Raw genomic sequence first — 27929 nt, 5'->3', positions numbered from 1 at the left:
AGATTCACAACTCTCTGGGTGAAAACGTTTTTCCTCATCTGAGTCCTAAATGGCCGACCCCTTATACTTAAACTGTGTGACCCCTGGTTCGGATGTTGTACCCCCAGCATCTGCAGTTCATTGTATTTTTACCTATGTTTGCCGTGCTCTGATTATAGTTATTTAACATTAGTTGGGAATGTTGTAAGTGGCAGGAAGATCACAGACCTCGCTTGAACCATTGGCAGATAAGATCTTTATGCTAAGTGGCCCCCCTGCCAGCTGGCATCTGGGTGCAGACGACAAAGTTGTATAACGGTAGAAGATTGACTATGGTTCTTGTTGCCTTTAGAGTTTTTATCTTTAGTTTTAGAGACACAGCACGGAAACAGGCCATTAGACCCACCGAGCCCGCGCCGACCAGCGGTCCCTGCGCACTAAGACTATCAACACACACGCTAACACTATCTTGCACACACTAGGGACAATTTACACATATACCAAGCCAATTAATCGACAAACCTGTACATCTACAGAGAGTGGTGAATCTCTGGAACTCTCTGCCGCAGAGGGTAGTCGAGGCCAGTTCATTGGCTATATTTAAGAGGGAGTTAGATGTGGCCCTTGTGGCTAAGGGGATCAGAGGGTATGGAGAGAAGGCAGGTACAGGATACTGAGTTGGATGATCAGCCATGATCAGATTGAATGGCGGTGCTGGCTCGAAGGGCCGAATGTCTATTGTCTATCTTTGGAGAGTGGGAGGAATCTGGAGAGTGGCGAAGAAAACACAAGGGGTTTGCCACGGGGAGAACGTACAAACTCCGTACAGACAAGCACCCATGGTCGGGATCGAACCTGGGTCTCTGGCGCTGTGAGGCAGAAAATCTACCGCTGCACCACCGTGCCAGCCGCCATCTGCACCGCTTGCCACGTAACCTGGTGTGGCAGTAAATAGAGTCATGAGGGTCCACGGAGGTGGAGACTCCGGCACCGTGCTTGAACGTGGCAGCAGCCCATTTAATTTGCGATTATTTTCTTATTTTATTCAGGAAAGAAGAAAAGAGTTTGAAGACAATTTGCTGAAGACGGGCCTCGAGCTGGAAACTGAAAATAAAGATGTAAGTGAAGGAAGACACAAGGTGCCGGAGTAACTCAGCGGGACAGGCAGCGTCTCTGGAGAGAAGGAATGGGTGGCGGTTTCGGGTTGAGACCCTTCTTCAGACTGAGAGTCAGGGGAGAGGGAGATTAGAGGTGCGAGACTGGAAGTATGACCATCAGAGCAGACTCCGATGACCAACTAAAAAGGTGGAGCCCACAATGCTCTATTGTTGGCTGTGGCAGAGGTGATGACGGGGGGGGATACGAACAGAGAAACTGGCAGGATGACTAGGGGAGGGGAGGGATGGAGAGAGAGGGAAAACATGTCACAGTTTAAGAATAAGGGGTAAGCCGTTTAGAACGGAGGTGAGGAAACACCTTCTTCTCACAGAGAGTCAAGAGAGTTTGTTGTCATGTGTCCCAGATAGGGCAATGAAATTCTTGCTTTGCTTCCACACAACAGAATATAGAAGGCATGAATACAGAGGCAGAGAGTTGTGAGTGTGGAATTCTCTGCCTCAGAGGGTGGTGGAGGCCGGTTCTCTGGATACATTCAAGAGCTAGATAGGGCTCTTAAAGATAGCGGAGTCAGGGGATATGGGGAGAAGGCAGGAACGGGGTACTGATTGAGGATGATCTAGAGAGAGATTTAGCTCTTAGGGCTAACGGAATCAAGGAATGTGGGGAAAAAAGCAGGAACGGGATACTGATTGGGGATGATCAGCCATGGTCACATTGAATGGCGGTGCTGGCTCGAAGGGCCGAATGGCCTACTCCTGCACCTATTATCTATTGGGATATGGGCCAAATACAGGCAAGTGGAACTAGTGTGGATGGGACATGTTGGCCGGTGAGGGCAAGCTGGGCTGAGAGGCCAGTTTCCACACTGTATCATTCTATGACTCCAGCTATGACTAATATGTGATTACATTAAGCAAACACAACTCCTGCACCTATTGTCTATTGTGTTTCAGGATTCGGAAGATGGTAAAACCTACTTTGTGAAGGTCCATGCCCCCTGGGATGTTCTGGCCATGTACGCGGAGGTCATGCACATTAAAGTGCCCATTAAGGAGAACGATATTCCACAAGCGAGGGAGAATCCATTTGACCGGTTGCTGAAGCCATTTCGCCTGGACCCGGCGATCATCAGCCCAGAGCCAGATTATTTCACAGCGCCGTTCAGTAAACAGCGACAGGAGCTCTACTTGATCAATAACCCAGAGACCTTCTTCTCGCCTTCAACCCGCAACAGAATTGTACGTATGGCCGTTAAAACCGCCGTTATCGATCAGTGCTAAATAGATCGCCCCGTATCGCAACTACTTCCTATCTCCTTGTGGACCAATAGACAATAGGTGCAGGAGTGTAAAATAATATGTGTGTTATGATTGTGTTTATAATTTGTTTGGTTGTTTTGTTGTTCCGCGAGCATTGCCACTTTCATTTCACTGCACATCTCGTATGTGTATGTGACAAATAAACTTGACTTAACTTGACTTGAGTAGGCCATTCGGCCCTTCGAGCCAGCACCGTCATTCAATGTGATCATGGCTGATCATCCCCAATCAGTGCCCCGTTCCTGCCTTCTCCCCATATCCCCTGACTCCGCTATTTTTAAGAGCTCTATCAAGCTCTCTCTTGAAAGTATCCAGAGAACCGGCCTCCACCGCCCTCTGAGGCAGAGAATTCCACAGACTCACTACTCTGTGTGAAAAATTGTTTCCTCGTCTCCATTCTAAATGGCTTACCCCTTATTCTTAAACTGTGGCCCCTGGTTCTGACCTCCCCCAACATCGGGAACATGTTTCTTGCCTCTAGCGTGTCCAAACCCTAAATAATCATAGGTTTCAATAAGATCCCCTCTCCATTCCAGAGTGTACAAGCCCAGCCGCTCCATTCTCTCAGCATATGACAGTCCCACCATACCGGGAATTAGCCTTGTGAACCTGCGCTGCACTCCCTCAATAGCAACCTGCGCTGCACTCCCTCGATAGCAAGAATGTCCTTCCTTAAATTTGGAGACCAAAACTGCACACAGTACTCCATGTGTGGTCTCGCTGGGGCCCTGTACAACTGCAGAAGGACCTCTTTGCTCCTATACTCAACACTTCTTGTTATGAAGTCCAACATGCCATTCGCTTTCTCCACTGCCTATCTCTGGACCAATGTCTTCCCCCTCCTCTTTCCTCAGTTTAGTTTCATTTAGAGATACAGCGCGGACACAGGCTCTTCGGCCCACCGGGTCCACACCGACCAGCGATCCCCGCACGCAAACACGCACTCGGGCCAATTTTACATTTATACATCTAACACCAAGCCAATGAAACTACAAACCTGCACGTAGTTGGAGTGTGGGAGGAAAGCAAAGCTCTCGGAGAAATCCCACGCAGGTCACGGGGAGAATGTATAAACTCCGTACAGACAGCACCCGTAGTCGGGATCGAACCCGGGTCCCTAGCGCTGTGAGGCAGCAACTCTCCGCTGTGCCGCCATGACACATTGAAAAATATTTGCATCACGCCGGAGAGGGAAATGATCTTTCACGTAGAGTTACAGAGTGATACAGCGCGGAAACAGGCCCTTCGGCCCAACTTGCCCACGCCAGCTAACATGTCCCGGCTACACCAGTCCCACCTGCCCGCGTTTGGTCCATATTACTCCGATCCTGCCCTGACCATGTACCTTCTTAAACGTTGCCATAGTCCCAGCCTCTACTACCTCCTCCGGCAGCTCGTTCCATACACCCACCACCCTTCGTGAGGTAAAAGTCTCCCCCTAATTCAAGATTATGTTCACCCTCCAGGTTTATTACATTCTTTCCCGATGCAAATACACAACTGAAGATGGCAAGAGGAAACTGGGGATTAAGAGGCTGCTGAACAATGGAACCTACACCGCTGCGTATCCGCTTCACGACGTATGTATCCGGCGCGGCGAGCTCGCAATTGCAATCAGATTCATAGATTCAAGGAGCGTTTAAGAGAGAACTGCAGATGCTGGAAAAATCGAAGGTAGACAAAATGCTGGAGAAACTCAGCGAGTGAGGCAGCATCTATGGAGCGATGGAGATGAGAAAAAATATTTCCACACAGAGAGTGGTGAATCTGTGGAATTCTCTGCCACAGAAAGTAGTTGAGGCCAGTTCATTGGCTATATTTAGGAGGGAGTTAGATGTGGCCCTTGTGGCTAAATAGATCAGGGGGTATGGAGAGAAGACAGGTACAGGATACTGAGTTGGATGATCAGCCATTGAATTGAATTCAATTCAATTCAATTCAATTCAATTCAATTCAATTCAATTCAATTCACTTTATTCGTCCCTGAGGGGGAATTTAAAAGGGCCATAATCATATTGAATGGCGGTGCGGGCTCGCAGGGCCGAATGGCCTCCTCCTGCACCTATTTTCTATGTACCTCGTGCCTGATGGGAGAGGGGAGAAGAGGGAGTGGCCAGGGTGAGACTAGTCATTGATTATGCCGCTGGCTTTTGTGGTGACCTGTTGTTCATGTTTAATCACGGGATATTAAATAATGAAATGCAGTTCCTGTTCTTTCATTTACTCTCGTATTTCTTTTCTTTTCCACCTCCCACTAAGCAAATGGGGAACTCCCACTTCTTAAATGAATTTAATCCAGAAGTCCAGGAACAGGTTTTTTTTGTGTGTTGTGTTTGAATTGATCTGTAATGGAAATACCTGCTTGTTGATTCAGAGTTTCTGTGAGGGTAGATGTCCACTTAATCTCAGACTTCCCCGGACATGCGGCGTTGCTCCATGTTTGGCCATAAGTGATAGGAGCAGAATTAGGCCATTCGGCCCATCATGTCCACGCCACCATTCAATCATGGCCGATCTATCTCTCCCTCCTAACCCCATTCTCCTGCCTTCTCCCCATAACCCCTGACACCCGTACTAATCAAGAATCTATCCATCGCTGCCTTAAAAATATCCACTGACTGGGCCTCCACAGCCTTCTGTGGCAATGAATTCCACAGATTCACCACTCTCTGACTAAAGGTAGACTTCTTCTTCTTGCGTGTGGCGTGCACAGCCTAAAGTTGTAGGACAACTTGTTCTAATTGATCTTATTTGATTGTGCACGCTGGGTTGATTGCATTGGTTGAAACAGAGCGGACCATGTCAAGGTTGCAATCTCCCACCCCACTAAAGGTAGACAAAAATGCTGGAGAAACTCAGCAGGACCGGCAGCATCTCTGGAGCGAAGGAATAGGTGATGTTTCGGGTCGAGACCTTTCTTCGGACTGATGAAGGGTCTTGACCCGAAACCTCACCCATTCCTTCTCTCCACAGATGCTGCCGGTCCCGCTGAGTTACTCCAGCTTTTTGTGTCTATCTTCGGTTTAAACCAGCATCTGCAGTTCCTTCCTGCACAATACCTATCAGGGACCTCTGGAGGACATGGGTCGGTGTTGTTTGGGGTCTGGTCCCCTGTTAGACTGATTGTTGGGGCAAGGGGGGACTGGAAGCAAGAAAGAAACAGACCCAGTCAGGACCAGCAACAGATTACCTCAGGCAGGGACGTTCCCCGATAGGCCAATTATTACCTAAATTTGGTGCGATCCCAAGAGGAATACCCCGTTTCGAACTGGTTTAATTTATTTTAAAGCTAGGTTAGTTTAGTTTAGTTTAGTTGTACGTCACGGAAACATACCCTTCAGCCTACCGAGTCCATGCGATCATCGTTCACCCATTTACAATAGTTCTATGTTATCCCACACTCTCATCCACTCCCTACACATGCAGCTCCTAGACTGTGGAACAGCATCCCCTCTTCCCATCAGAACTGCCCCCTCCATCGACTCCTTTAAGTCGAGACTTAAAACTCATCTTTACTCTGGAGCCTTTCTTGACGTCCTCTGAGTGAGGGCTACATGTATGTATTTATGTATGTACTTAATCTATGAACCAATGTTGTGTAACGTTAGTACCTCCACCAATGTAAAGCACTTTGGACAACGAGAGTTGTTTTTTTAAATGTGCTGTAGAAATAAAAGGGACTTGACTTGACACTAGGGGGCAATTTACAGAGACCGAATTAGCCGACAAACCCGCACGTCTTTGGGATACGGGGCGAAACCGAAGCACGTGGAGAAAACCAACAGGGAGAACATAGAAACATAGACAATAGGTGCAGGAGTAGGCCATTCAGCCCCTCGAGCCTGCACCGCCATTCAATACGATCATGGCTGATCATCCAACTCAGTATCCTGTACCTGCCTTCTCTCCATACCCCCTGATCCCCTTTAGCCACAAGGGCCACATCTAACTCCCTCTTAAATATAGCCAATGAACTATGGCCTCAACTACCTTCTGTGGCAAAGAATTCCAGAGATTCACCACTCTCTGTGTGAAAAATGTTTTCCTCATCTCGGTCCTAAAAGATTTCCCCCTTATCCTTAATCTGTGACCCCTTGTTCTGGACTTCCCCAACATCGGGAACAATCTTCCTGCATCTAGCCTGTCCAACCACTTAAGAATTTTGTACGTTTCTATAAGATCCCCCCTCAATCTTCTAAATTCTAGCGAGCACAAGCCGAGTCTATCCAGTCTTTCTTCATATGAAAGTCCTGACATCCCAGGAATCAGTCTGGTGAACCTTCTCTGTACTCCCTCTATAGCAACAATGTCCTTCCTCAGATTAGGAGACCAAAACTGTACGCAATACTCCAGGTGTGGTCTCACCAATACCCTGTACAACTGCAGTAGAACCTTCCTGCTCCTATACTCAAATCCTTTTGCTATGAATGCTAACATACCATTCGCCTTCTTCACTGCCTGCTGCACCTGCATGCCTACTTTTAATGACTGGTGTACCATGACACCCAGGTCTCGTTGCATCTCCCCCTTTCCTAATCGGCCACCATTCAGATAATAGTCTACTTTCCTGTTTTTGCCACCAAAGTGGATAACCTCACATTTATCCACATTATACTGCATCTGCCATGCATTTGCCCACTCACCCAGCCTATCCAAGTCACCTTGCAACCTCCTAGCATCCTCCTCACAGCTAACACTGCCCCCCAGCTTTGTGTCATCCGCAAATTTGGAGATGTTGCATTCAATTCCCTCGTCCAAATCATTAATATATATCGTAAATAGCTGGGGTCCCAGCACTGAGCCTTGCGGTACCCCACTAGTCACTGCCTGCCATTGTGAAAAGGACCTGTTTACTCCTACTCTTTGCTTCCTGTCTGCCAGCCAGTTCTCTATCCACATCAATACTGAACCCCCAATGCCGTGTGCTTTAAGTTTGTATACTAATCTCTTATGTGGGACCTTGTCGAAAGGTGCAAACTCAATTCGGCCAGCACCCGAGGTCAGGATCGAACCTGCGTCTCTGGCACTGTGAGGCAGCAGCTCAAGCAGCAGTGCCACCCTGCCGCCCCATGACTAGTCACCAGCAAGTCCTGAGTCCCCCTGAGTTTCTGATCGTGAAGAGAGGTAGCAAGGCCTGTGTATTCCCGGTTCGATGCTCACTACGGGCACCTGTACATTGTCCGCGAGATCCTCGTGATTTTTCTCCGGGAAGTTCCGGTTTCATCCCACACTCCAAAGACGTGCGGGTTTGCCAGTTAACGTGTTTGGTAGAAACGTAAAATTGTTCCTCATGTGTGTGTGTGTGTGTAGGATAGTGTTGGTGTGCGGGGAATGATAGTAGGCGCGGTCTGGGTGGGCCGAAGGGCCTGTTTCCATGCTGGATCTCTCGACTGAACCATCTTCCGGAATAGCCATATTTACGTTGGTGCTAAGAGGTGATCGACCCGGCAAAGAGAATATTTTCGTGCAACCTTGCGGGACATTCCACTCCACCACAGACAGCGTGTTAGTGCTTGATCGAATGCCATGTTGGGGGAGTTAACAGTATTCTCCAGTTCTCTGTGCCACGGGTAATATTGACAATGGCTTGTTGCCAGAGTCCCGCTTTGGAGGACCACATATTTGCCGATTGCTTTTGAAGTTTGTGTTTCGTTCTAGTTTTTGAAACTTTGGCAATAACAAAACGGCCTTCATAACTCGGTCTGGTACCTGCTACCCGCGTTCTGCTGCCGCAGGAGATCTGAACCGTTGATGGCTGCTCGGGTTCCTTTACCTCACTCCTGAAATTCCTGGATGCCCCCTCTCCCATCAGGCAAGAGGGACAGACTTGTGAAAACGCTCACCTCCAGATTCAGGGGCAGTTTCTTCCCAGCTGTTATCAGGCCACTGAACCATCCTACCACCAGTTAGTGAGTGCTCCTGACCTCCCATCGAACGCACTGGACACTAGAGTTGCCAAGTGTCCCGTATTAGCCGGGCCTCTGGCGCTGTGAGGTGGCAGCTCTACCGCTGTGCCACCGTGCTGCCTACATTTTACCCTCCATTTTCAGCTCAGATTAACAAACAAATTCATGTCCATAAGTGATAGGAGCAGATTTAGGCCATTCGGCCCATCAAGTCTACTCCACCATTCAATCATGGCCGATCTATCTCTCTGTCCTAACCCCATTCACCTGACTTCACCCCATAACCCCTGACACCTGTACTAATCAGGGATCTATCTACCTCTGCCTTATAAAAAATATCCACTGCCTTGGCCTCCACAGACTTCTGTGGCAATGAGTTCCACAGATTCACCGCCCTCTGACTAATTGTTAAAATGTCGGGCGACGAAACAAAATTATTATTATTTTTTGTGCTAATTGCTGATGATATTTTTAGCTCGATGGCAACTGTGTCTGGGAAGGATGTGCCCTAAATGCATTAATGAGTGAGGAGACGGCTGGCCACTGTAGACAGACGTCCGTTTCCTTGCAGAGCTGCTGCAGGAAGCTCTTGGTGTGAGTCGCTGCTGTTACACTCTGGCTAGGAGCCGAGCGGAGCGGCTGACTCAGCGATGCCTGGTTGGCATTGATACCCAGTTTTGTGCTGTAAAATTGTGTTTTAAAAACAGCTCTGTGAGTGCTGCCAAAAGTGGTGTCGGGACACGGGGATGGATGGGATTATCCCACCGCACAATACCTTGTGTGACATTGTTAGCTACCCTCTGCTGCCTCACGGCGCCAGAGACCCGGGTACGATCCTGACCTCGGGTGCTGTCTGTGCGGAGTTTGCACGACCCCCCCCCCCCCCCCGTACATGACCGTGTACGTGATAAGTGATAGGAGCAGAATTCGGCCATTCGGCCCATCAAGTCTACTCCGCCATCCAATCATGGCTGATCTATCTCTCCCTCACAACCCCATTCTCCTGCCTTCTCCCCATAACCTCGGACACCCTTCCCGAAAGTCGTGCCGGGTTAGTCAGTTAATTGGCCCTTTGTAAATTGTCCCCATTGTGTAGAGAGTGGATGCGATAGTTGGATGTAGTTTAGTTTTGAGAGACAGCGAGGAAACAGGCCCTTCGGCCCACCGAGTCCGCACCGACCAGCGATCCCCGCACACTAACACTGTCCTACACACACTAGGAACAATTTACAATTTTACCGAAGCCAATTAGCCTACAAACCTGTACGTCTCTGGGGTGTGGGAGGAGACCGGAACCCCAGGAGAAAACCCACGCAGGTCACGGGGAGAACGTGCAAACTCCGTACAGACAGCACCCGTAGTCGGGATTGAACCCGGGTCTCCGGCGCTGTGAGGCAGCGACTCTACCGCTGTGCCACCGCGCCTTCGCATCCCCTCCCTACACATTTTACAGAGGCCAACTAACCTGCAAACCCGCACATGTTTGGGCTGTGGGAGGAAACCCGCGCGATCACAGCGGCAACGTGCAAACTCCACACAGACAGCAGCGTCCAAGTAGCGATCAAACCCGGGTCTCTGGAGCTGAGAAGCAACAGCTCCACCACCGTGGACTTCTGGATAAGAAATCCTTCCGCAGAGAGTGAAAGGAATTCTAGGTGAACTACTTGTAGGTTGCTGGCCATCTGCTGTAGTCCACAGTGAAGGTCCATGGTCAATATTCACTTCCAGGAAAATCCAAGCCTTATGTACATAGAAATGTTCCTCTTCCGTTTAATGGTAGCAAGGCAGTACAATATAGAGTCATGGAGTCATAGTGATACTGCATGGAAACAGGCCCTTCAGCCCAACTTGCCCATTCCGGCCATCGACACTAGTCCAACCTGCCTGTGTCTGGCCCATATCACTAAACCAGTCCTATCCATGTACCTGTCTAATTGTTTCTTAAACGTTGGGATAGTCCCTGCCTCAACACCACCCTCTGTGGGAAAAAGTTACCCTTGAGACTTCAATTAAATATTTCCCCCTTCACCTCAAACCTATGCCCTCTGGTCCTCGATTCCCCTACTCTGGGCAAGAGACTCTGTGCATCTGCATGATCGATTCCTCTCATGACCTTATACACCTCAATAAGATCACCCCTCATCCTCCTGCGCTCGGGGTGAATAGAGTCCCAGCCTGCTCAACCTCTCCCTCTAGTCCCGGCAACAGCCTCGTTAGGACGTTGGGTCTTCAACCTAAAACGCTAAAGGGCCTGTCCCACTTGGCGATTGTTTCGGCGACTGCCGGCATCATTGACTCACGTATCAGGCGTGACGCGGAGTGATGACGTATTAACGCGCGGTGCTTTTTCAAGTGTCGCAACATTTCTTTGTCAAAATCTTTTGGAGAAACTGATATGACGCCGGCAGTGGCTGAAAAAATGTGTCAAGTTTGGAAGGCCCTCTCTTTTCACTGGAACTCTCTGCCGCAGAGGGTAGTCGAGGCCAGTTCATTGGCTATATTTAAGAGGGAGTTAGATGTGGCCCTTGTGGCTAAGGGGATCAGAGGGTATGGAGAGAAAGGCAGGTACGGGATACTGAGTTGGATGATCAGCCATGATCATATTGAATGGCGGTGCAGGCTCGAAGGGCCGAATGGCCTACTCCTGCACCTATTGTCTATGTTTCTATGTTTCACAGCTGCTACCCGAGTCTCCAACATTTTTATTTTTCCATTATTACTGCTGTCTGTTCATTGTGTGTGTTTCTATAGTGTAGATACTGGAAGAAGTCCCATGACTCAAAGAGTGATAATGAACGATACATATTATACAAGCGATGGGCTCGTTTTGGACAATTCTACAAGGAGCAGCCTCTTAACCTCATCAGGTAAGTCTTTGGAGAGATTGTATTGCAGTGGCTTCAAACTGAGGTGAGCAAGCTCGTCTTTAGACTTGAGTTTAGACGCTTATCTAATAGGTATCTAAGTGAAACATAAAAGACTGCTAATGGCTTGGACACGGTAGAATATAAGATTGTTAGGGGCTTGGACAGGCTAGAGGCAGGAAACATGTTCCCGATGTTGGGGGAGTCCAGAACCAGGGGCCACAGTTTAAGAATAAGGGGTAAGCCATTTAGAACGGAGACGAGGAAACACTTTTTCTCACAGAGAGTGGTGAGTCTGTCTCTGCCTCAGAGGGCGGTGGAGGCCGGTTCTCTAGATGCTTTCAAGAGAGAGCTAGATAGGACTTAAAAATAGCGGAGTCAGGGGATATGGGGGGAAGCCAGGAACGGGGTACTGATTGGGGATGATCAGCCAAGATCACATTGAATGGCGGTGCTGGCTCGAATGGCCGAATGGCCTACTCCTGCACCTATTGTCTATTGTCTAAGTGCTTATGTATGCTGATACGTACGGAACCTTATACAAAAATTAATTTAACTGTACCTCGGTACATGAGACAAATATAGAACCATACCATTGTGATACAACGTGGAAACGGGCCCTTCGGCCCACCGAGTCTGTACCGGCCAGCGATCATCCCGTACATTAGCACTATCCTGCACAGTAGGATCAATTTGCAGAAGCCTATTAACCTACAAACCTGCACGTCTTTGGAGTGTGGGAGGAAGCCGGAGTACCCGGAGAAAACCCACGCGGGTCACGGGGAGAACGTAAAAAGTTTATCTCATTTATCTCATTAGATGGTTTTCAAAGGTAGACAAAAATGCTGGAGAAAACTCAGCGGGTGAGGCAGCCTCTATGGAGCGAAGGAAATAGGCGACGTTTCGGGTCGAAATCCTTCTTCAGACTGAGAGTCAGGGGAGAGGGACACATGGAGATATAGAAGGGCAAGGTGTGAAAACGGTTTTAAGATGACGCTTGTTAGAGCTCCAGGGGCCGGAGTGACTGCAGATTCTGTAGAAAACCCCCTCCATCCATCAGCTCTCTCTTTTACTTTGCAACAGGTTACAAATCGGCTGCAGAAATGTGTACCACAAACACGACTCAAATTACAAACCTCACGGAGCAGGCATTAGAATGGTAACGGTGTCAAATGGAGGTCAAATGTGGAGAGACAAGCAGGACAAAGGGAACGTGTGTGGACAGTTTACAAATCTCAAATTACTGTAGGAGCTGAATTAATTGAATCTTGGTTACCCTCCAGAAAGTGTTAAGGGCCTGTCCCACATGGGTGTAATTTACGTGACAGGCCAGTAGTGACTGACGCGTGATAATCGCTTGAAGATCGCGCGCATCCACACAGCCGTCTGGAGCGCGTGACGTTATTTGAAGATAGACACAAAATGCAGGAATAACTCAGCGGGACCGGCAGCATCTCTGGAGAGAAGGAATGGATGATGTTTCGGGTCGAGACTCTTCTTCAGTCTGAAGATGGGTCTGGACCCGAAACGTCCCCTGTTGTTATTCTCCCCCCCCCCCCCCTCTCCCCCCCCCCCCCCCCCATGCCGGATCCTCCATCGTCCCTTCCCTCAGCGGCAGCGTCCTCACTCCCACGCGGTCCGTCCTTGTCCACGATCAGCGCCATCGTTGACCGCCACACCGTCCTCTCCGCTAACGCCGCTGGGTCCCCTCCAGACGCCTCCGTGGTGCCGACCCCGGGCCCCGTCAAACCACGAGGCTCCACCTCCGCTCAGTCCGCTGACGCCTGCCTACCTGATCTCCCGGTTGCCAAACTCTTCAACTCCCCCTCCCATTCCCGCACTGACCTCTCTGTCCTGGGCCTCCTCCAGTGTCAGAGTGAGGCCCAGCGCAAATTGGAGGAGCAGCACCTCATATTTCCCTTGGGCAGTTTACACCCCAGTGGTACGAACATTGACTTCTCTACCATTCTATATTTCCCTCTCCCCTGACTCACAGCCTGAAGAAGGGTCTCGACCTGAAACGTCATCTATCCGTGTTTTAGTCAGAATAAAGACATCGACTATTTTGCAAATGGAGTTCTGGTGCAGGATTCACGAAAAATGAATTTGCAAGTTAAAATGGTAGTACAAAAGTCAAACGCAAAGCTAGCTTTTATTTCAAGAGGGCTAGAGTACAACGCTGAGGCTCTATAAGGCGCTGGTCAGGCCGCATTTGGAGTATTGTGAACAATTTTGGGCACCGTATATCTGCGGAAGGATGTGTCGGCTCTGGAGAGGGTCCAGAGGAGGTTTACACGAATGAGTGGGTTAACCTATGATGAGCGTTTGTCGGCACTGGGCCTGTACTCGCTGGGAATGTACACTGAGGAATGAGAGGACCTCATTGAAACCTGCCGAATAGTGAGTGGCTTAGTAGAGTGGATGTGTCCACTAATGGGAGAGTCTAGGACTAGAGGTCGTAGCCTCAGAATTAAAGAACGTTCTTTTAGGAAGGAGATGAGGAGGAATTTCTTTAGTCAGACGGTGGCGAATCCGTGGAATTCATTGTTACAGAGGGCTGTGGCGGACAAGTCAGTGGATATTTTTAAGGCAGAGATAGATAGATTCTTGATTAGTACGTGCGTCAGGGGTTATGGGGAGAAGGCAGGAGAATGGGGATAGGAGCGAGTGATAGATCAGCCGCGATTGAATGGCGGAGTTGATTTGATGGGCCTAATTTTGCTCCTACCACTTCCTGTTTTCTTTCTTCCAGAAAATATTACGGGGAGAAGATTGGAATATATTTTGCGTGGCTTGGATTCTACACGGAAATGTTGGGAATCGCTGGTGCAGTTGGCTTCCTCTGTTTTTTGTACGGCTGCATAACCAAGGATGGAAATGTGTGGAGGTAAGCTACCGGAGAACACAGGAACACAATGTCCGTACCGGCTCATCACAAGAAGTGGGAGTAAAATTAGGCCATTCGGCTCGGCAAGTCTCTCCGCCATTCAATCATGGCTGATCTATCTCTCCCTCCTAACCACCTACTCCCCATAACCTCTGACACCTGTACGAAGCAATGGTGCCAAGTTAAACTTCTCTCATTTGCTTGAACATGCACCATATCCCTTCATTCCCTGTATATCCATGTGCCTATCCAAAATGCTCTTAAGCACTATTAATATATCTGCTTAAGAAGGAACTGCAGATGCTGGAAAAATCGAAAGTAGACAAAAAATGCTGGAGAAACTCAGCAGGTGAGGCAGCATCTATGGAGAAAAGGCAATGTTTGGTCGAGACCCTTCTTCAGACTGATATCCAGGGGGGGCTGTCAACAGCATTATAGGCCCCCGGGCAAAGCAGTGCGCTGGGGCCCAGACACTTCCAGTTTCTTTATGCCGAATCAAATCTGCCGCGATGCACATGTGATGTTCTTCTCCGTTTTCATGTTTTACAATAACATTCTACAATGCATAGATTAGCATGGGGCCCCTATGCTCGTAGGACCCCGGGCAACTGCCCAGCGTGCCCATGCGTTAAGACGGCCCTGGTGGGCACGTTCCAGACACGCTGTGTAAAACGAAAAACTTGCCCCGCGAATCACCTTTAAACTCTCCCATTGAACGTAGAATATGGAACCGTACAGCACCAGAACAGTCTCCATGGCCCACAATATCTCGGAGAAAACCCACGCAGGTCACGGGGAGATCGTGCAAACTCCCTATAGACAGCACCCGTCGTCGGGATCGAACCCGGGTCTCTGGCGCTGTGAGGCGACAACTCTACCGCTGCGCCACAATACGATAGAACTTTATTTATCCCACGAGGGAAATTGATCCGCCGACAGTCATTATAGAATGTGAAATTATAAAACGCAAGGCAAGTGTTTAACTGACCAGTTGTTCTCTGTTTTATCCCCAGTGATGAAATCTGTGATGCGGAGATCGGAGGCAAGATAATTATGTGTCCACTCTGTGACGGCTGTGACTTCTGGAGATTGAACATAACCTGTCAGTCAACCAAGGTGTGTAGATGTAAACATCCTGCCGGACAATGTCAGACTTGGCCCGCCCGCTCGCCACAGCCCAGCCAGTGGAAGAAGAATCATTCCAGAGAGCTGCGTTCTTTATTGGTTTCTAAACTAAGTAGCGACCAGCTGCTTTTTTAAATGAAATCCATGTTCATAAGTGACAGGAGCAGAATTACAGCATTACAGAATTACAGAATTACAGCACGGTGAAGGCCCAAGTCAGGCCTTTCCTCGTGTTCGAAGCTGAGGACATTGGCTCTCCACATTTTCCCCACTGAAAAAGTAACAGCTTAATTTCAGAAGAGACTATAATACCGGCTGCATAGAGGTTAAGTTGTTGCCTTAAGAGGGTGTCCCACTGTACGAGCTAATTCAATAGTTTCCCCTGAGAAGCTCGGAGAATTACGGTAATAGCCGCTCATAGGTACTCGGGGCTCTCGTGGACATTTTTCACACTGCTGAAAAACCTTCGCGAGTTACCGCGTTTCCCGAGTACCTGCCGTTAGCGTTACGAGCCGCTAAGGGACGTCCCGAGCTCCGACGTACCCGCTACGTAATTTCTCTGTGCTTACCACGAGTTAATTTTTTTTTAAACTCGGGAGAGCTCTTGAATTAGCTCGTACAGTGTGACAGACACTTTATAGCGCTTGCAGCGCCGGAGACCCGGGTTCGATCCTGACTACGGGTGCTGTCTGTACGCAGTTTGTACGCTCTCCCCGTGACCTGCGTGGGTTTTCTCCGAGATCTTCGGTTTCCTCCCACACTCCAAAGACGTACAGGTTTGTGGGCTAATTGGCTTGGCATTAATGTAAATTGTCCCTAGTGTGTGTAGGATAGTGTTAATGTGTGGGTATCGCTGTTCTGTGTGGACTCGGTGTGCTAGTGGATATAAATTGAGACAGCAGCAGAGGTTGTACCATGATACTGTGTAGATATTCTTTAGCATTGCCAGCAATAGTTAATGCTCTTTGTAATTATCTATTGTCCATCTGTAGTTACAACATTTCACACCTGAGGAAGTAATTTCATGCAGAAAGAGCATTTATTATGTTTCAGTGATGCAGGGATAGATCGAATTAGAAATAGCATACTGGTATGTTCATGCTTAATTAAGACAGAGGACTTTATTAAAGTTTAAAGATAACCTATTTTAAAAGGCTCTCAGTGAGAAACTTTCCAATTGTATGAAACTGATCCACGCCTATCGTAATTCAGATCAGTTTAAGATCGGTGAGACCAAGCGCAAGCTCGCTAATTATTTTGCTCACTCCTCCTAAAATTGAACGATCTCCCGGTTACTAAACACTTTAACTCCCCCTCCCATTCCCACACTGACCTTCCTGTCCTGGGCCTCCTCCACTGTCAGTGAGGCCCAGTGCAAATTGGAGGAACAGCACCTCATATTCCGCTTGGGCAGCTTACACCCCAGCGGCATGAACATTGACTTCTCTAACTTCAAGTAACCGTTGCTTTCCCCCTCTCCATCCTTTCCCCCTTCCTAGTTCTCTGACCAGTCTGACTGTCCCATTGATTAAATTGTATCTTTGTATAATAATAATAATCTTATTTATATAGCAAATTTTTAGTCAACTTGCATTGACCCCAAAGTGCTTCACATAATTACATTACATTTACACACAGGCAAAGGTGGGTGAAGTGTCTTGCCCCAAGGACACAACGACAGTATGCACTCCAAGCGGGATTCGAACCGGCTACCTTCCGGTCACCAGCCGAACACTTAGCCCATTGCGCCATATGTCGGCCCGTCATCTGCCTTGTTGTCACCTTTTCCGAGCTAACAATGATCTATCCGTGAACCTCGTCTCCTTTGATGTCTCGTTTTCACACCTTGCCCTTCCTTATCTCTGTGTCTCCCTCTCCGCTGACTCGGTCTGAAGAAGGGTGTCGACCTGAGACATCACCCATTCCTGATATCCAGAGACGCTGCCTGTCCCGCTGAGTTACTCCAGCATTTTGTATTTATCTCCGGTGTAAACCAGCATCTGCAGTTCCTTCCTCCACACGCAATCTCAGTCAGTTTAGTTTATTGCCTTATATCCCAAGGTGCAACAAAATTCTTTGCTCACATGAAGCTTACAGAGTTAACATTAGAAATACAGGAATGATAAATACGGTGGCGCAGCGGTAGAGTTACTGCCTTACAGCATTTACAGCGCCAGAGACCCGAGTTCGATCCCGACTACGGGTGCTGTCTGTACGGAGTTTGTACGTTCTCCCCGTGACCTGCGTGGGTTTTCTCCGAGATCTTTCGTTTCCTCCCACACTCCAAAGACGTACAGGTGTGTAGGTTAAACGGCTTGGTGCAAGTGTAAATTGTCCCTAGTGTGTGTAGGATAGTATTAGTGTGCGGGGATTGCTGGTGGGCGCGGACTCGATGGGCCGAAGGGCCTGTTTCCGTGCTGAACTGAAAAACGAAACAATAAATGCAATTCATTCAAGATTATACTGCATAGGATCATAGAGTGATACAGTGTGGAAACAGGCCCTTCGGCCCAACTTGCCCACACCAGCCAACATGTCCCAGCTACACTAGTCCCACCTGCCTGCGTCTGGTCCCTATCCCTCCAAACCTGAATCTGAAAGATTGGTATGTTGGATATTTAATGCATTCTCTTTTCTGTTCACAGAATTCTCACTTGTTTGATAACGCAGCTACCTTGTTCTTCGCAGTTTTTATGGGTATCTGGGGTAAGTAAGTCCGCTTGGACTGGAAATAATAATAGGAAATTAACTATTCTTTTCAGTTAATTGATATTAGCCCAATCACATCCTTAGAGAGCAACAACATTTTGACTCTTTCTGAATTTCTTACAGAGATAATTTAGAAACATAGACACATAGAAACATAGAAAATAGGTGCAGGAGGAGGCCATTCAGCCCTTCGAGCCAGCACCGCCATTCATTGTGATCATGGCTGATCGTCCCCAGCCTGCCTTCTCCCCATATCCCCTGACTCCACTAGCCCCTAGAGCTCTAGATTCAGATTCAATTTTAATTGTCATTGTCAGTGTACAGTACAGAGACAACGAAATGCATTTAGCATCTCCCTTGAAGAGCGACATAGCAAACGATTTGAATAAAAAAAAAAAAAATAATAATAAGTGTCCGGGGGGGGGGGGGGGGGTGATTGGCAGTCACCGAGGTACGTTGTTGAGTAGAGTGACAGCCGCTGGAAAGAAGCTGTTCCTCGACCTGCTGGTTCGGCAACGGAGAGACCTGTAGCGCCTCCCGGATGGTAGGAGGGTAAACAGTCCATGGTTGGGGTGAGAGCAGTCCTTGGCGATGCTGAGCGCCCTCCGCAGACAGCGCTTGCTTTGGACAGACTCAATGGAGGGGAGCGTGGAACCGGTGATGCGTTGGGCAATTTTCACCACCCTCTGCAATGCCTTCCGGTCGGAGACAGAGCAGTTGCCATACCATACTGTGATGCAGTTGGTAAGGATGCTCTCGATGGTGCAGCGGTAGAAGTTCACCAGGATCTGAGGAGACAGATGGACCTTCTTCAGTCTCCTCAGGAAGAAGAGACGCTGATGAGCCTTCTTGATCAGAGTAGAGGTATTGTGGGTCCAAGAGAGGTCATCGGAGATGTTGACTCCCAGGAACCTGAAGCTAGAAACACGTTCCACCTCCGTCCCGTTAATGTGGATGGGGGTGTGCGTGCCGCCTCTGGACTTCCTGAAGTCTACAATGAGCTCCTTGTAGCTCCTATCTAACTCTCTTAAATCAAATCCAGTGATTTGGCCTCCACTGCCCTCTGTGGCAGGGAATTCCACAAATTCACAACTCTCTGGGTGAATTTTTTTTTTCTCACCTCAGTCATAAAAGGCCTCCCCGTTTATTCTAAGACTGTGAGTGGTGAGACTGTGTCATTTCTTACGGAGAGATTTGTAGATGTAGCCCAGTCCATCACACAGACTAGACTTCCCACCATTGACTTCATCTACGCTTCACTCTGCCTTAGACAGCAGCCGACATAATCAATTAAGTCCCACCCTGGTCATTCCAACACCTTTGTGCAAAAACGTCACCCCTCAGATTCCTTCTAAATCTTTCCCCCTTCACCTTAAACCTCTGTCCTCTGGTCCTCGATTCACCCTACTCTGGGCAAGAGAGTCTGTGCATCTATCCGATCTATTCCTCTCATGATTTTGTACGTCTCTATAAGATCACCCCTCATTATTTGGATAACATGCAAAGCTTTTCACTGCACACATGACAATAATTAACAAACCTAAGAATATCTGAGTTTCAAAATTTAAGATGGGAAGAAGGTTGAGAACTGGACATGGGTTGTGTGACCATCACACAGACCCAACCTCCCTTCCATTGATTCCCTTTTCAGATCTCACGCTGCCTCGGCAAGGTCGGCAGCATCATCAAGGACCAGTCGCACCCCGTCCACTCCCTCCTCTCCCCTCTCCCCTCGGGCAAAAGGTACAGAAGTGTGAAAACGCACACCTCCAGATCCAGGAGCAGTTGAACAGAATAATTAAACCCAAGATGGACACAAAGCTGGAATAACTCAGCGGGATAGGCAGCATCTCTGGAGAGGGGGAATGGGTGACGTTTCGGGTCGAGACCCTTCTTCAGACTGGTTAGGGATAAGGGAAACTAGAGATATAGACGGTGATGTAGAGAGATAAAGAACAATGAATGAAAGATATGCAAAACAGTAACGATGATACAGGAAACGGGCCGTTGTTAGCGGTTTGTTGGGTGATAACGAGAAGCTGGTGCGACGGGTGGGGGAGGGATGGAGAGAGTGGGAATACCGGGGCTACCTGAGGTGAGAGAAATCAATATTCATACCACTGGGTTGTCGACCTACAGCGAGCAAGATGGTCCACTTGACGAAAAAGACGTAGTACGGTCATGGGCAGATTCACGGGTAATTTTCGTCCCCATTTCCGTAACCGACTTCCGTCTCCGCACCAAAGATCCCGTAGGATACGAGTGCGGAGACGGAAGCCGGTTACGGAAACATCCTCGTAAAAATAAAAGTTCTTTGGGAAAAATCTTCTCCTCATTTTCAGAATTTTAATTTATTAACACAAACTGTTCCCCCGCAATGTTGATTACACTGCGAGTCGGGTCGGGTCGGGTCCGGTTACGGAAATGGATGATAAAAAGGCCCAGGTTCCGCTCCGTTGCGTACTACACGTCAGCCCGTTGCATTTAGCAGGAGTGGTCTATCTTGCTCCGCTATAGGATCTTTGCTGTAAGCTGACCAAGCGAAATATGAGATGCTGTTCCTCCAATTTGCGTTAAATGACAATGTCTCTTATCTCTGTGTTCTGGACAGTGACTCTGTTTCTGGAGCTGTGGAAGCGGCGACAAGCCAAGCTGGAGTACGAGTGGGACTTGGTGGACTTTGAAGAGGAGCAGCAGCAGCTCCAGATCCGCCCTGAATATGAAGCAAAGTGTAGTCACCACAAGAAAAACCCTGTCACTCAGGTGTGGATTAAACCTCTGCTTTCCATTGTAGTTCACTAAAGGGCCTGTCCCACTTAGTATCCTTGGCACGCAAATTACGCGACCCTGTGGTCGCGTTGAGCCGTGACGGTCCCGCGAAGGTCGGGCGTGATTTCATGCGTACGCACAGCCGTCTGGAGCGCGTGACGTCATTTGAAGATGGACACAAAATGCAGGAGTAACTCCGCGGGACTGGCAGCGTCTCTGGAGAGAAGCAATGGGTGACGTTTCATGTCGAGACTCATCTTCAGTATGAAATGAAAGGTCTTGACCCGAAACGTCACCCATTGCTTCTCTCCAGAGATGCTGCCGGTCCCGCTGAGTTACTCCTGCATTTTGCGTCTAACTTCAATTTTCTTGGCCCCGCTCTGGGAGTAGAAGTGGGGGCGGACCCGGACCGCAATGGCCGTGAGCCCCAGGCCGAGCTCGCCGATCGCTTGCTGCTTCTGCTGCTGTTGAAGGTCTTGGGCCTGCCCCACTTTGGCCGTCAGTTCCGCGACAGGCCGTTGGCGTGCGAAGATTTTGTTCGTTACAAAAATTTCGGAGCCCCGCGCGATGTCGCGCACAATTACATACCTCTCCGCGCTTCTCAGTGGGACCGGCCCCGCGCGGCCATAAGATGCCCGTATGCGACCACGAGGTCGTGTAATTTGCGTGCCAAGGACACGTAAGTGGGACATGCCCTTTATGCACCCCTCCGTTGCTGCAAACACATGAACATTTATGCACGAGTTCACATGCGTGTGTATGCGTAGATGCGTGTAGCAGGGAAATTCATACAGTGTGGGTTCTGTCATTTTGCACTATTGTAGTTTGTTTTTACATGTGTGTATATGTGCCCATTGCGACATCTGGGACGACAGATGGCACAATGGGCTAAGTGTTCGGCTGGCGACCGGAAGGTAGCCGGTTCGAATCCCGCTTGGAGTGCATACTGTCGTTGTGTCCTTGGGGCAAGACACTTCACCCACCTTTGCCTGCGTGTAAATGTAATGTAATTATGTGAAGCACTTTGGGGTCAATGCAAGTTGACTAAAAATGTGCTATATAAATAAGATTATTATTATATATATAGTCGAAAGAAGGGTCTCGACCTGAAACATCACCCATTCCTTCTCTCCAGAGACGTTTCGGGTCGAGACCCTTCCTCAGACTGGGAAACGAGACCTATAGACGATGATGCAGTGCAGGTGTCGGCAACCTGCGGCCCCCGGGCCAAATGCGGCCCCGTAACCCGAAATAATCCGTCTCGCAGGCGGCTTTTTTTTTTCCATAATTCCCACCGACTTCCATCATCTCCGGTACCTCCCGGGCACGAGGCCGCGGTGACGTAAGGGCGCCTGAGCTGGCAGCCGCAATGGCGGAGCAGCGCCGAGCTCTGGCTGTACCGCGACCTGCGCAAAGCCAGCCGGCATGGCCGCGCACCCTCTGTGTCTGGGATTCACAGTCGGGATCGGTTTTGTCAATAAGCCGGGAACGAGGCGTCCTCTAGTGGGCGGGATCCACGTGTACACGTGATAGATGTCGGCCGCCATCCTCTCACTGACTTGCGTCCCAGCCCCTATGTAGAACAAGGTAGAGAGATATAAAACAATGAGCCCGTAGTCAGGATCGAACTCTGGTCTGTAAGGCAGCAACTCTACCGCTGCTCCACCGTTCCACAGAGATCCACGGGTATACAAAGAGTCGACACATAAAGGGCACCAACATCCCCCCCCCCCCCCCTCCCCCTCCCCCTCAGCCTCACTGACTGTCAAGTCTGTCAAAATATTTGAACATTTCCAACATTAAAATCATTCAAAGCCTATTTTCCTTCTAGACTAAATATTTGAAAAACACTTGAACACCAGAACCACAAGCACTTACTTGAAATGGCGTTAATTACTAACTTTGACCATTTTTACCGAGTTTATTATTTTATTTAATATTATAAATCACAATCATTAGAAAAAGATTTGGACAAGTGCATGGATAGGAGGATGAGTTTAGAAGGATGAGTGGGGATCTTATTGAAACGCATAAGATTATTAAGGGTTTGGACACGCTAGAGGCAGGAAACATGTTCCTGATGTTGGGGGAGTCCAGAACCAGGGGCCACCGTTTAAGAATAAGGAGCAAGCCATTTAGAACAGAGACGAGGAAACACTTTTTCTCTCAGAGAGTGGTGAGTCTGTGGAATTCTCTGCCTCAGAGGGCGGTGGAGGCGGGTTCTCTGGATGCTTTCAAGAGAGAGCTAGACAGGGCTCTTAAAGATATAGGAGTCAGGGGATATGGGGAGAAGGCAGATGAATGGGGTTAGATAGAGAGAGATAGATCAGCAATGATTGAATGGCGGAGTAGACTTGGCGAGCCGAATGGCCTTATTCTGCTCCTATCACATGAAATTATGAGCCAGATCCCCTGGCAAGACATGGGTCCTGACCTGAAACATCCAGAGATGCTGCCTGACCCGCTGAGTTACTCCAGCACTCTGTGAAACGCCACCTATCCATGTTCTCCACAGATGCTGCCTGACCCACTCAGTTATGGTGCAGCAGCATCTATGGAGCTAAGGAAATAGGCAACGTTTCGGGCCGAAATCCTTCTGGAAATAGGCAACGTTTCGGGCCGAAACCCTTACGGGTTTCGTCCCGAAACGTTGCCTATTTCCTTAGCTCCATAGATGCTGCCTGACCCGCTGAGTTACTCCAGCACTCTGTGAAACGTCACCTATCCATGTTCTCCACGGATGCTGCCTGACCCGCTGAGTTGCTCCAGCACTCTGTGTCTAACTTTCCACTCAATCTTGGTACACTTGACAATAAAATAAACTAAATGCACCTTCATCCACCCAATAAATTCCACTCTCATCATGTCCACCCACTAACTGTGACTAACTAAACCAACTCAGTGTTGGCTTTGCATTTCCAGTGTTTATATATTTCATTTATTCTGGCCTTAGAAGCAGTAGCTTGTGTTTGCATTTTGTGTTTTTTATTTGCAGTAATAATTTGTATTGGAGCAGGATTTTGTTTATCTCCTTCTCTGCTTTCAGGAGTGAAATTTAAGCATTTATCAAAAAACTAGTGGTGCCTCTGAAGAAGGGTCTCGACCCAAAACGTCGCCTATTTCCTTTGCTCCTTAGATGCTGCCTCACCCGCTGAGTTTCTCCAGCATTTTTGTCTACCTGCCTAACCAAATACTGGATCAGTGGAATCTTCCCAGCGTTCGACAAAAATACTCAACTCGTAGAAATCTTTAGCGGGAATATTAACCACCGTTTTCCAATCTGATAACACATGGCACCAGTGCCCTGTCCCAAAATGTCACGTATCCATGTTCTCCACAGATGCTGACTGACCCTTTGGCCAAATTTGTCCATGCCGACCAACATGCCTTATCTAAGTTTAGTTTTGCGATACCGTGCGGAAACAGGCCCTTCGGCCCACCGAGTCCGCACCGACCAGCGATCACCGCGCTTTGCCCCTGTCCCACTTAGGAAACCTGAACGGAAACCTCTGGAGACTTTGCGCCCCACCCAAGGTTTCCTTGCGGTTCCCGGAGGTTGCAGGTGGTTGCCGGAGGTTGCAGGTAGTGGAAGCCGGTAGGGAGACTGACAAAAACCTCCGGGAACCGCACGGAAACCTTGAGTGGGGCACAAAGTCCCCAGAGGTTTCCGTTCAGGTTTCCTAACTGGGACCTGGGCATCCTACACACACTAGGGACTTTACATTTACACCAAGCCAATGAACCTACAAACTTGTACGTCTTTGAAGAGTGGAAAGAGAGCAAAGATCTCGATGAAAACCCACGCACAAGAACGTACAAACTCCTTACGGACAGCACCCGTAGTTGGGATCGAACCCGTGTCTCTCCACAGCCCCTGACCCACATGTCTCATTCCATATAGGCAGATCGTTACATATACCCACCACCCTCTGTGTGAAGAGGTTTCCCCTCAAGATCCTATTAAATTTCTCCCCTCGCACTATAAACCTGTGTACTCTGGTTCTCGATTCTCCTACCGTGGCTATAAGGCCCTGTGCCTTCATCTTATCAATTCCCCCCTCCATGTTATACATCTCTGTAATCACCCCTTAGCCTCCAGAGTTGCAAGAAAAATAAGTCCTAATCTGCACAACTTTTCCCCATAGCCCAGGACCCCGTCCCGGCAACATCCTCGTGAATCTTCCCTTCACTTTTTCAAGTTTGACGAAATCCTTCCTCTTGGAGGGTGATGAAAAACTTGACACAATTCTCCAAATGAGGCCTCAACAACATTTTGTACAATTGTGTTTCTTGTTGTAAACCAGTATTCGGAGTCCCTTGTGTCTACGTATATTAGTTATTCACTCGACGGGAATCTGATTTTGGACTCATTGGCATTTGTAAAATCGTCTGGATTATAATATTTGGGAATGCTTGGTATTTTACCTGTTGTAACATATGCCCCTCAATTTCAGGAACTTGAGCCTTATATACCGTTATCGAACCAAGCGTTCCGCTGTGTTTTGTCAGGAGCTACGGTCTTGTTTTGGGTAAGTGTGTTTTTACAATCCTCAATGCCAAAGCCTGGTTTGAAGTCCATTAAAAACAGGAAGGAGAACTTTGGTTTAGTCTAGTCTTGAGAGGTGCAGCGTGGAAACAGGCCCTTCGGCCGACCAGGCAAGCAACCAGCGATCATTAGTTCTATCCTGGACGCTCGGGACAATTTGTAGAAGACAATTAAATGAATGAATGCATGGATGAATGAATGATTGAATGAATGAATGCATGATTGATTGAATGAATGAATGATTGCATGATTGATTGAATGAATGAATGAATGAATGCATGATTGAATGAATGAATGCATGCATAAATGAATGAATGAATGAATGAATGAATGAATGATTGAATGGATGAACGCATGAATGAATGGATGAATGAATGAATGAATGAATGAATGAATGGATGGATGGATGAATGCATGAATGAATGAAAACTTTATTGTCATTCAGATATACACCTAGACACAGTGCACCTTGAACAAAATTTTGTTGCATTTGACTCTCCAAAAAATGCAACAACATTTTGTTCAAGGTGCACTGTGTCTAGGTATATCTGAATGACAATAAAGTTTTCATTCATTCATTCATTCAATCATTCAGTCATTCATTTAATTGTCTTCTACAAACCAACGAACCTGCACGTCTTTAAAATGTAGGAGGAAACCCGAGCACCCGGAGAAAACCCACGTGATCATGCGGAGAACATACAAACTCCGTACAGACAGCACCCGTAGTCGGGATCAAACCCCGGTCTCCGGCACTGTAAGGCCGTGACTCCACCACTGCTGGCCAGCGATCACTCCATCCACGAGCACTATCTTATTCAGTTCAGTATTCAGTACTGATACACTGGGAACAACTTAGAATTTACAGAAGCCAATTAACCTACAAACTTATTCGTCTTCGGCAAGTGGGAGGAAACCGGAGCACCCGGAGAAAACGCAGGCATTCACGGGGAGAACGTGCAAACTCCGTACAGACAGCACCCGTGGTCAGGATCGAACCGGGGTCTCTGGAGCTGTGAGGCAGCAACTCTACCGCTCTGTGTCTGTTGGTCATTTAATGGAACGGCCCACAGACAGTGGACAGAAATAAGTCAGCCCCAACGTCTGGTTCTTGATCCCACCGTGTGCTGATCCGCTGAGCGACCATCGCGTGCTGGAGCGTGCACCATAGTCACCATCAGTGCCGTAGGAGATGACAGTGTGATCTCTCACTGATTCCCTGTTGGATGAAGTGGGTTAATTTCACTGGAAGAAGGGTCTCGATCTAAAGCGTCACCCATCCACGTTCTCCAGAGACGCTGCCTGACCTTCTGAGTTACTCCAGCACTCTGTGGCCTGTTTTGACTGTTTGTCAAAAGACGCCCTCCAGCATCAATGGGGCAGCACGATGGCGCAGCAGTAGAGTTGCTGCCTGACATCACCAGAGACCCGGGTTCGGGCATTCGTGACTGCGTGGGTTTTTTCCGAGATCTTCGGTTTCCTCCCACACTCCAAAGACGCACAGGTTTGGAGGTTAATTGGCTTGGTGCAAAATGTCAAGTCAAGTCAAGTCAAGTTTATTCGTCACATACACATACGAGATGTGCAGTGAAATGAAAGTGGCAATGCTCGCGGACTTTTGTGCAAAAGACAAACAACAAAACAACCAAACAAATTATAAACACAATCATAACACACATATTCTTTTACATAATAAATAATGGAAGGAAAAACGTTCTGTAGAGTTAGTCCCTGGTGAGATAGGCGTTTACAGTCCAAATTGCCTCTGGGAAAAAACTCCTTCTCAACCTCTCCGTTCTCACCGCATGGCAACGGAGGCGTTTGCCTGACCGTAGCAGCTGGAACAGTCCGTTGCAGGGGTGGAAGGGGTCTCCCATGATTTTATTTGATCTGGAGTTGCACCTCCTGTTGTATAGTTCCTGCAGGGGGGTGAGCGAAGTTCCCATAGTGCGTTCGGCCGAACGCACTACTCTCTGCAGAGCCTTCTTGTCCTTGGCAGAGCAATTCCCAAACCAGATGGTAATGTTCCCGGACAGATGTAAAATTGTCCCTAGTGTGTTTCGGGTGGTGTTAATGTGTGGGGATCGCTGGTCGGCATGGACACGGTGGGCTGAAGGGCCTGTTCCCACGCTGTATCTCTAAACTAATCTAAATGAACTGTAGCTACTGAGGGCAGCAATAATCACTGTGTTCTCCTAAATTCACACAGTTAATACAGACCACCAATTGAGTGTGATTGGCCAAGGTGCATCAGACATTACTCCAGCGCTCAGTGTCTATCTTGGGTCAATATTATTGTGCAGCGGATTTTAGATGCAGCCCAGACCATCGCGCACACCAGCCTCCCTTCTATTGACTCCATCTACACCTCATGCTGCCTCGGCAAGGCCAGCAGCATCATCAAGGACCAGTCGCACCCCGGCCACTCCCTCTTCTCCCCTCTCCCATCTGGCAAGAGGTACAGAAGTGTGAAAACGCACACCTTCAGATTCAGGGACAGTTTCTTCCCAGCTGTTATCAGGCAACTGAACCGTCCCACCACAACCAGAGAGCGGTCCTGAACTACCAGGTGTCAGAGGTTATGGGGAGAAGGCAGGAGAATGGGGTTAGGAGGGAGAGATAGATCAGCAATGATTGAATGGTGGAGTAGACTTGATGGGCTGAATGGTCTAATTCTATTCCTATTCCTTATGACTTACTATGTAC

The 27929-nt window shown here is 48.5% G+C and overlaps 1 protein-coding gene across 6 annotated transcripts in view; it reads left to right on the top strand.

Annotated features, from left to right (window-relative positions):
- Window positions 1-27929, top strand: part of LOC129705570 (anoctamin-5-like) — a 131108-nt gene that overhangs the window by 80813 nt on the left and 22366 nt on the right. For all 6 annotated transcript variants that reach the window (XM_055649169.1, XM_055649167.1, XM_055649170.1 and 3 more), the window contains 9 exons: window positions 1029-1097; window positions 2052-2336; window positions 3884-3997; window positions 11075-11190; window positions 13940-14074; window positions 15088-15190; window positions 17845-17905; window positions 20520-20671; window positions 25132-25206. In XM_055649169.1, coding sequence (XP_055505144.1) covers window positions 2112-2336; window positions 3884-3997; window positions 11075-11190; window positions 13940-14074; window positions 15088-15190; window positions 17845-17905; window positions 20520-20671; window positions 25132-25206 — 981 coding nt within the window. In that variant the 5' untranslated portion in view covers window positions 1029-1097; window positions 2052-2111. The remainder of the gene's footprint in view (window positions 1-1028; window positions 1098-2051; window positions 2337-3883; window positions 3998-11074; window positions 11191-13939; window positions 14075-15087; window positions 15191-17844; window positions 17906-20519; window positions 20672-25131; window positions 25207-27929) is intronic.

This window comes from Leucoraja erinacea, chromosome 18, assembly GCF_028641065.1.
Source record: "Leucoraja erinacea ecotype New England chromosome 18, Leri_hhj_1, whole genome shotgun sequence".
NCBI lineage: Eukaryota > Metazoa > Chordata > Chondrichthyes > Rajiformes > Rajidae > Leucoraja > Leucoraja erinaceus.
The sequence above is the reverse complement of the archived record's forward strand: the minus strand, read 5'-3'. Positions and strand labels throughout refer to the sequence as shown.